General features: G+C 36.5%; 1 protein-coding gene across 1 annotated transcript; it reads left to right on the forward strand.

Moving 5' to 3' along the window:
* Positions 1 to 3,705: 3,705 nt before the first annotated feature.
* Positions 3,706 to 7,890, forward strand: LOC113303980 (dehydrogenase/reductase SDR family member on chromosome X-like). The gene is made up of 9 exons (XM_026553071.1): positions 3,706 to 4,080; positions 4,229 to 4,295; positions 4,766 to 4,794; positions 4,909 to 5,117; positions 5,637 to 5,755; positions 5,844 to 5,939; positions 6,037 to 6,112; positions 6,867 to 7,020; positions 7,526 to 7,890. The coding sequence occupies exons 1-9, from the start codon at positions 3,865 to 3,867 to the stop codon at positions 7,682 to 7,684; spliced, it is 1,125 nt and encodes a 374-aa protein (XP_026408856.1). The 5' UTR covers positions 3,706 to 3,864; the 3' UTR covers positions 7,685 to 7,890.
* The last annotated feature ends 1,133 nt before the right edge of the window (positions 7,891 to 9,023 follow it).

Here is a 9,023-nt window from a genome sequence, read left to right on the forward strand (position 1 = left end):
TTATTGACATTGGTGCTTCCGATGTACATACCACACATGCAAATATCCATGCTTCTGTTAAATTCAAAATTTCTTATTTTTCATCTGTTAAAGTTCAGGTATGTAGCATTTTTATTCTTACACTCAATGGAATTACTCCAAAAAAAAAATTAGAACTGAAATTTGTAATTTTGAATAGGATGAAGTAGAAATTGAGGCTAAAGTACTGGGACATCAAGGAAATCTTTCTTCAGATATGATGGTGATTAAAATGAAAGAAAATGGTGATTTGGTTGTTATAGGTAAACCATGGATTCTGCATTTGATATTAATCTTAAAAGTAAGATGTAATTGGGTGAAAAACCTCTTTTTCATCGATCTTTCTAATGTAGTTTATATTAAGATCTGCACTGCCTTGCCTTCTTGTTCTAGTTATTGGGGCGTATGTATTTTATTTATTTTTACTAGTCCCGGTAATCCTCTCTAGTAAATCTCGGATATGATAACATCCAATGAAACTATCACACAACTGTGTTAATTGCGGCATTACTAATAAAGAATCCCGAACTAGTACTTCTGATTTTGCTGCATTTGTTGTAAAGATTAAGATACGGTTTTGCAACTTCAGCGGAGCTGATTAGGGAGTGTGGATAGCTTTTTAAATCCCAGAAAGTTTAAGGATGTGTTAGTTGCAACACAGGATGAAAGTCCCAATTACCAAAGAAATATGGCTCATTGCATCTTGTGCACAAAGGAACTTTTGTTTCAAAGAGATAAGGTAGTACTGTTTAAAGGCAACAAGTTAGAGGGAGTGGGCTAGCTATAGAATGAAGAGCAACATGTGGAACCACCAATATGAATTGCAGTGTTAAGTTTCTTTACAATGGCTGCAAGAAAAGTGAAGACTATGTTTGCTATTGAATGCACATGGAGTTTACTAGAGGAATAGGATTCTGACTTACTCTGATGGTGCTCCACAATGGAATCTGAAGATGCTGCATATGATTTTATGTCAAGTTGTGTGGATTTGGGATAGTAACCTGAAGTTTATGCTGTGATACATGCACTAGAATGGGCGATAAGTTAAAAATATGAGGTATTTTGTTATAAGCTTTGGTTCAAAATCTATCATTTTGGACTTTTCAAGTGGTAAGTCACCATGGGTTGTGATTGCTAGGTGGACTCGTATATGGAACAGCCTAGCACAAATGCAAACATAGTTACAGAGAAACCAATTTCTCAGCTGATAATTTAACTAATCTAGAATCCTAGTTAGACTAGTTTTCTAAAAAGATTGAAACACTAGAGGTTTCTTATTTTGGGTTTCAATTGTAAATAGTTATTATTATTATTTTTTTTTGTTACTGGTTTTAGCTTATGTTTGACTTGGCGTTCCTTCAGGTATGTTGAAGCTTCTTTCGTACGTTCTTGTGGACCAGCGCTGATGCTATTGTAGAACAATGATAAAATTATTGGGTGATGATACCAGTGACCTGCGTTTGAAAATCGTCATCACCAAATTTTTTGTCGATCAAAAATAAAATAAAAATATTGTGGTTGTAGACCTGCGATTACCTTTTACCTAAAACTCAAAATCACACGGTATCTCTCTCGTTTATAAACTATCGGGCTTGCAAACTTCCTCGAGTGATTTTCCTTAAATAAACTCCTACACAACAGCATGCATAACTTAGCGACCACCTAATATTGCACGTCACCATCATTGTTTTATGAGGAGCGTTTCCTTGACAGGGCCGTATTTGACAACGTTTGACAATCTCATGTGGTCCGTTAGATGACCGTATAAGAACGGTCTGGATTGTTATAAAATAATATGGGTCTTTCGGGTGAAATCATACCCGACACAGACGACCTTCCTTCCCTTTTATCTATTCTCCCCCATTTTGTTTTCTCCGGAGCAGCTACGATGTGGTCGGGCCACATCATAGAAATATGTGACCCCTCTTCTTTTTATGCCACGTCTTGGAAATTTTCGGTTTTTTTGTTTTTTTAGGGGATCTAGAGAGAGCTAGTTTTTAGGATAAAAATAGTTTTAATACCTTTAGGGAAAAAAAGTAGGATATAATTTTAGCTAAACCTAACTTTTTATTACGTGTTAATAAATGAAGAGGGGCCACATACTTAGAGTATGTGACCCGACCACATCGTAGCCCTGACATGTTTTCTCATACTTGGTCGATCACAGAACAAAAATAAAATTCATTTTTTCATGATTATAACTGAAAAATGATTTTTGGATAATTTCTTCACATCATAGAAAATATGAAAACCGAAGATAGAACAACAAAGCAGAAGATTAGGGTTAAAGAAGGTATTACCCTTTGATTAGGATATGTAATAAAAAAAATGAGAAGATGTATATCAGCAATATTGATTTAGCATTTAAACTTGAGTTCTTTTCACTCTTTGATGGTTTAGAACGGGAAAGATCATTCAATCCAAAATTTTACCAACTAAATAATCAACCTCTAAGATTATTGAGGATGATAACATTAAGCTTCAAACAATAACTAAAGCCATTGAAGATTTGGTTATTAGGAATTCGATTGTGTAGAAAAAAGAGGGACCGAGAGGTGAAAAGTCTAATCTCTATTAGACGGGTCACAATTTAATCCAAATACCCGTATTATTTGGTAATAATCTAGACCGTTCCAATATGGTCATCTAATGGCCCACGTTAGGCTGTCAAACATTGTCAAATCCTCCCCTTGTCAAGGGAAGGCTCCACTTTAGGGCTGCACAACGGGTAGGGTGGGTAGGATATGGCCTATACCCGCCACCCTACCCGTTTACCGGCGGTTAAGAAAATCTTTACCCGTCACCCTACCCGTCAAATAATGGATAGGGTAGGATACGGTTAAAAAACTGGCGGGTAAGGTAGGGTTGGCGGGTAGGAGTAGGGTATGTGCACTTTTAGGTAGGGTGGGTAGGATATGGCCTATGCCCGCCATCCTACCCGTTTACTGGCGGTTAAAAAAATCTTTATCCGCCACCCTACCCGCCAAATAGTGGATAGGATAGGATACGGTTAAAAAACTGGCGGGTAGGGTAGGGTTGGCGGGTATGTGTAGGGGTATATGCACCCCTACTCCTCTTTATCTTGTTTTATTTCTCTATAGCCTCATTATCTTTTCGAAAACATGTTCTGGAATCTAATCTAAACAGCTAACATTTGCAACTGTTGCTTACACAGAACACGCAGAACATAATCGACGTGTGTATATAAGCATCAATTACTTCCATTTATGATTAATTGTACTTGGTTATAACATGGTGGGGGCGGCTAACGACTTACAGGGACAAGTGAGTTCCCACTTATTTTTGTAAGGGTTTTATTATATAAGAGCCAATTATTATCGTGGAAAAGTGTAAAACACTGTAAAATATACGAGAGGATAACTTTTTCATTGGAGAAAGTAAACATACATGGATTTTTGAACTTCTTTCTCAACAATTGCATTCTCCAATGCAAAGAATCATCTTCTCTCATATATTTTATTGTGTTTTACACTTTTCTATGCTAATGATTGACTTTTATCTTGTGCATGGATTCACACGTTAACAAAACCCTTTTTTTTTTTTCGTAAGTTTGGTTGGTTTTTCTGAAATTTTGAGCTGCTATAGGGGCAGTTACATCGGGTCCTACTCCAAGCCTACACGACACAACTGCTACCTCAACACACTTTTTAAGGTTCCTCGATGCTATCGAACGAATTCCGAAGACCAAAATCCCTGAACCCAACAACCCTCAGAAGTCTAAAACACCCTTTTCTGCAGTTAACATGTTTGTGAAAAATCCCAATTGAAAACCAATACTAATTTTCTACGGTTTTAGTTCAGTTTTTCGTGTTGGGTTTTTTGAAGATGAAGAAGATTTTGATAGAGTTGAGAGATTCTTTATATTTCCTTTGCTCCATACAGTTCTGGAGAATGGGAGTGTTGTGGACATCTTCTATCATCTACTCTTACTTACAACTATGGTTAAACAAAGTCATGTTTCGAAAGTGTAAATCCTACCCTCGTTGCTCTCTGAAACTATCTCCATCAGCAGCTAAGCGACCCGTCTGTGTCGTCACCGGGGTAATCTCATCTACCTAAGAATTTTTTTATTGATTTTATAGCTACTAATAGGGTTGAGTTGGGAGAATTTTTTAATTAGCTAAACGAGATTGTTGATCTGCCAATCATAACCAGAAAAGCCTATTAATTTGTTGTGCATTAATGGCAGGCCACATCTGGCTTGGGTGCAGCAGCTGCCTTATCACTCTCCAAGGAGGGATACTACGTTGTTCTGGGTATTTCTTCGATTCATGCTTGCAATCTTTTTTTATTTGTCTCATAGCTGATTAATGTCAAGTGGCACTAAGGAAATCATGGTGGCAATTTGTATTAGCTTAAAAATGATGAAATGAGCTTTAAAATTCTATTGTACCCCATAAGCTTATAGTGCAAAGCAAACATGGAGAACAGCTTTTCCTATGATGAATGTATTCTCATATTAACTGGACTTGGAACAAGGAAGCCTGCCTAACTCAGAGATGTCAATTTCTAACACATAGCTGAGGATCCAAATTCTATGTCGAGCTCTTTCAGTCAAGTTCGTTTAAGTATAATGTGAACTTGTTTTGGACCCGGCTCCTTTGTGCACTGCCATTGTTTATTCACTAGATATGCTAGAAACACTTCTCTTTCTGCCGAGACTTGGATATGGATTATCTTGGTATCATGGCTATCTAACTAACATATATCATCATCGTTGTTGCAGCTGGACGGAATGCTCAGAACCTATCTGAGGTACATTTAAGATGTTTTGGTCATTTTCAAATTTGACATACCTTTTCTTTTCGTTTTTATGATTCTTTCTTTTTGTTGTGTTTAATTGTTATGTTTCACTTGGTTGTGACATAGGCAGTCAAAGAGATCAAGCAAAGACAACCAGATGCACATCTCAAAACATTTCAGGTTGACTTAACATCTTTTGAGTCAATCCTGAAGTTTAAAAGCTCACTTCAGCAGTGGCTTCTGGATTCAGATATGCATACTTCTATCCAACTTTTGGTTAACAATGCTGGGATATTGGCAACGTCGCGAAGATTCACAGCCGAAGGCTATGACCAGTAACATCTCATTTCTTGGAACAACCTAGGTTTACTTACATACATTCAATACATTTTTTACTCCATATGCTGATGAACAAACAAACAAACAAAAAAGAATTCCCTTTCTTTCCTTTGTATATGCATTCTTGGAATACCTAATACATGCATAGACGTAGGTACTCTGAAGTACTTGATCGGTGGTTGAATTACATGAAATCCATTATGTAACCCTTGAAAAAAGAGATGTGCATCAGTACTCATCTGAGTTAGTCAATACGAAACAAAGATGTCATAATTTTGATTTGGATTTCTCACTTCACATGTTTCTCCAACTTCTCTTGCCTTCTGTGGTCAGTAGGTCTCTATCTACTTCTCTGTATGATAGCCGAGGATGCAATTGTTTTGTTTCTTGTTTGTTTCGCTGACCTGAAGTATACAATAACCTACAATGTTGCCCAGTAATAGGAGAAATTGAGAGATGACATTTCTTTTGAAGCCATGAATCTAATGCTAATAAGTTCATGGTTTGAATCCCAGGATGATCACGACGAATTACATCGCTGCATTTTCTGTTACCAATCTTCTCTTACCACTGCTGAAAAATAGCTGTGCTCCTTCTCGCATAGTGAATGTGACCTCGTTTACCCATCGGTGTGGTATGCTTCTGAACGAGGCCAGGCAGATTCATTGATTTGATGTATAATTAATATAATAAGTTTTGAAAGTATTGTGGTTATCCTGCAGTATCTGGTATAGACGTCTGCAGAAAGGGATTGACTGGGAACGACTCCCTGGCATCGAAAAGATACCCTTGTGCTCAAGTTTACGAATACACCAAATGTAAGTTGCATGGAAAAAGAGCTTAGAAGAGTTTTCTTTACTTCATTCTGCTGTATTACTTTCCTAGATCTAACTGCAACGTATAAATTGTCAACAGTTTGCTTACTGATGTTTTCTTACCAACTGCATCGGCAATTTTGCTTGGATGGACATTCTCCTCAGGTCTCTGTCATGTATGTATTTTCATTGTCTCTCATACATTTTTAGCGAGATTTATTATATGAGTAATGGATCTTAAAGCTGTTGTACCATAAAGTTTGGTTTACAAATGTATTCTCACAAATTATGCTGCACATGGAGAGTCTTCTACATTCAATTTGCTTAATTTTATATTTAGTGTGCTTCGAGCAAAGACGTGTATGAGGAACAATTTTGACCAATAGATTATTAGCGTAAATTGTATGTAAGGGTTTCTATTCCAATCCCATGCTGAATCCATTCTTCCGTGCACCATTAGGTCCATCACCTCCATTGCAGAATTTAATGTCTCTATCACAGACGTGGTTTTGACCACGCAGAGGCAAATGACACGATTACACAGTGAGGGCTAAAACCCGCAGTTGTGATGAGATCATAGAGAAGATCTATAAGTACGGGTAGGAGTAGGAGGTTGAGTAAATTTAGGATTTATTGGAAACACTAATATTGGGATTTCTTACCGGCTTTTAGCTGTGTTCGCCTTACAAAGTTAAATTGGGTGTCTGAAATGGCCAGAACATGGATTAATGGATTTGTATCAAAGGGTCAGTAAACCTACTAGACCCAGTCTTGAATCAAGTGCAACCTCAAATTGTAGCTTCTGTTTTCATGTCAAACATATAGCTTCAGCATCTTGTAGTCATGGGAGATACAGTCCTTCGCTGCAATCAATTTTCAAGAAATTCTTATATCATAACTACTTTATCATTGCTACTTAAATTTGTACAGTGCGGCAGATCCAGGGGTAGTTGAAACAAACCTCATGCGAGAAGTTCCTTCACATCTTTCCTTTCTGGCTATTCGCATCCTTAAGTTTTTGGGCCTTCTTCAATCTCCTGACAATGGGGTTGAAGCTATAATTGATGCATCTCTCGCTCCTCCAGTAAGTTCGGTTTACTTATGTTTCATTTATAGATGCTACAGAGTATCATGCTCTGGTAACTTGTATGTAGACTACTGCTTTACTTTCTTGCACCATTAGAGAGGATAACGTACTCACTTTTTTCTTCTTCTGAATATCCCATTCGAGCCAATAGTTAGTATGTGTTAATATCCGTGGGCATAGTTTTTTTTGACCCAATCTTATGTTTTGCATTTGACGAATATTAAGATTATGTAATCCATTATAAGATCTGATCAGATGACCTCCTAGTCTTATCTCTGTGCATATGTCTCCATCTACATGCCAGAATTCCTATAATAATATAGCTGTGGGAGCGCTAGGTTTTTACCTTTTGTTTGATAAAGTGATAAACCTACTGATATAGTACAACCCGATTCAGCCTTACTGATCTTTTTCAGCCTTGAATGCACTTTCGAGTTTCGAGCAACGTAAACTTACTTCGTATTTAAGATGCTTAATATGGATTTCCTGCTATATATTGCAGGAAGTATCTGGAGAATACTTCTTTGGGGGAAATGGAAGGGTGACGAATTCATCTTCTCTATCTTATGACACCAAACTGGCAGAACGGCTGTGGACTACTTCCTCTAATCTCTTTCTGGAACTTCAGCTTTCATACAAGAATCCGGCTGAAAAGGCATAAGAAAATACAATAAAATGATGGCAGCATTGAAGAACAGTTGGAATTTAAAATTATTTTTCTGCACAGATCTAAGCTTGTTCTCCTGCAGGTAGAATTTAATGTCAAGGATATACATGTTGTATTCAGATCGCAGATTCAAATAAGATAGCTTGATAGTTGAAGCATTACAATTCCATATTCATGAATTTCTGATTTTTACTATAGCATATGATTTGATGCAAAATGATGTGGGTAATTATTTTCTTACTGTGATATTTGATGACAAAAAAAATTATCCAAATCACAAGCGAAATGTTTTGTTGATAATTTTACTACTATTCTTTTTGAGGGATGGTTTTATCTTGTGTCTTTAGGATTTACTTGCTCGAAAGCTAATTGTAAAACTCGTCTCATGATTCATTCATATTGTATAGGACTAAGTTTTTAAGCCTCTATAGCGTGGCATTCATGCCCTATGAAGTTTGTTGGTCTGGCAATTTCTCTCACTACAATAACCACACTGATCAATGAAAAACACCAGCATTTTCAGCGATATTTGGCCTATTCTGCACCTTTTCTCAGATTTATTAAAGGAAAATAATCAAATCCCTTATGGCTATGAAAGATATTAATAGACTAACTTGATTAAAACTTCAAAAATAAATTTTATGCATACTGCATATTTAGTTTAAAGTTTAGCGGGTGCATTTGATGCAAGCGCCAGGCATGGGTAAACTCACTTTTCAACAGGCAAAACTTTCAAAAAGACTGTAATTTTCATTTATCATTATATAAAAAATATGGACCTTGCCACAGTCTGGATAGCCGAAGGTGGTCCAGATTTGGGACATGAAGTGTCACAGTCTTAATGTGAAGAGAGGAATGACTCTAGTATTGGGATTGGTAGTGGGGAAGATGGAAATGATTAAATGTCTGGATTGATTGTCTCATATTTCACCTATGTTAGCTGTTTAAGTTTTAGAATTTTCCAAAAAATATCATATTAATTTTGTGAATAAAGTCAACCATTGCTTGCATTAAAATACTCCCTCTGCCTTTTATTAACCGTCTTTTAACTGTCTTAATTGACAAAGTCAAAATATTATGGGAATTCTACGAAATGTCATGACTAACCCTTGACTAACTCATTTAATGTTATATTATTATTAAAATTAAAATTAATTAGATTTTGCGCCCATGCGTTGCACGAGCCTACATATACTTTGTAGAGAAAACTACTTTTTGGTGCTGTTAATTTTTGGGATTCAAAATTTGAAGCATGAAATAGAAAAAATAGGCAACGAAAATATCCAATTTGTTTTAGGGGTACTTAGGAGAAGAGGAAGAGTATGAGAACGGT

This window comes from Papaver somniferum, chromosome 8, assembly GCF_003573695.1.
Source record: "Papaver somniferum cultivar HN1 chromosome 8, ASM357369v1, whole genome shotgun sequence".
Lineage (NCBI taxonomy): Eukaryota > Viridiplantae > Streptophyta > Magnoliopsida > Ranunculales > Papaveraceae > Papaver > Papaver somniferum.

What these genes read in the sequence shown, in the direction of transcription:
- LOC113303980 (XM_026553071.1), top strand. Translation starts at nt 3,865, where the DNA reads ATGAAGAAGATTTTGATAGAGTTGAGAGATTCTTTATATTTCCTTTGC. An exon ending in GGGATACTACGTTGTTCTGG is followed by an intron (nt 4,296 to 4,765) that starts GTATTTCTTCGA and finishes TCGTTGTTGCAG; the next exon opens with CTGGACGGAATGCTCAGAAC. An exon ending in ACAGCCGAAGGCTATGACCA is followed by an intron (nt 5,118 to 5,636) that starts GTAACATCTCAT and finishes TTTGAATCCCAG; the next exon opens with GATGATCACGACGAATTACA.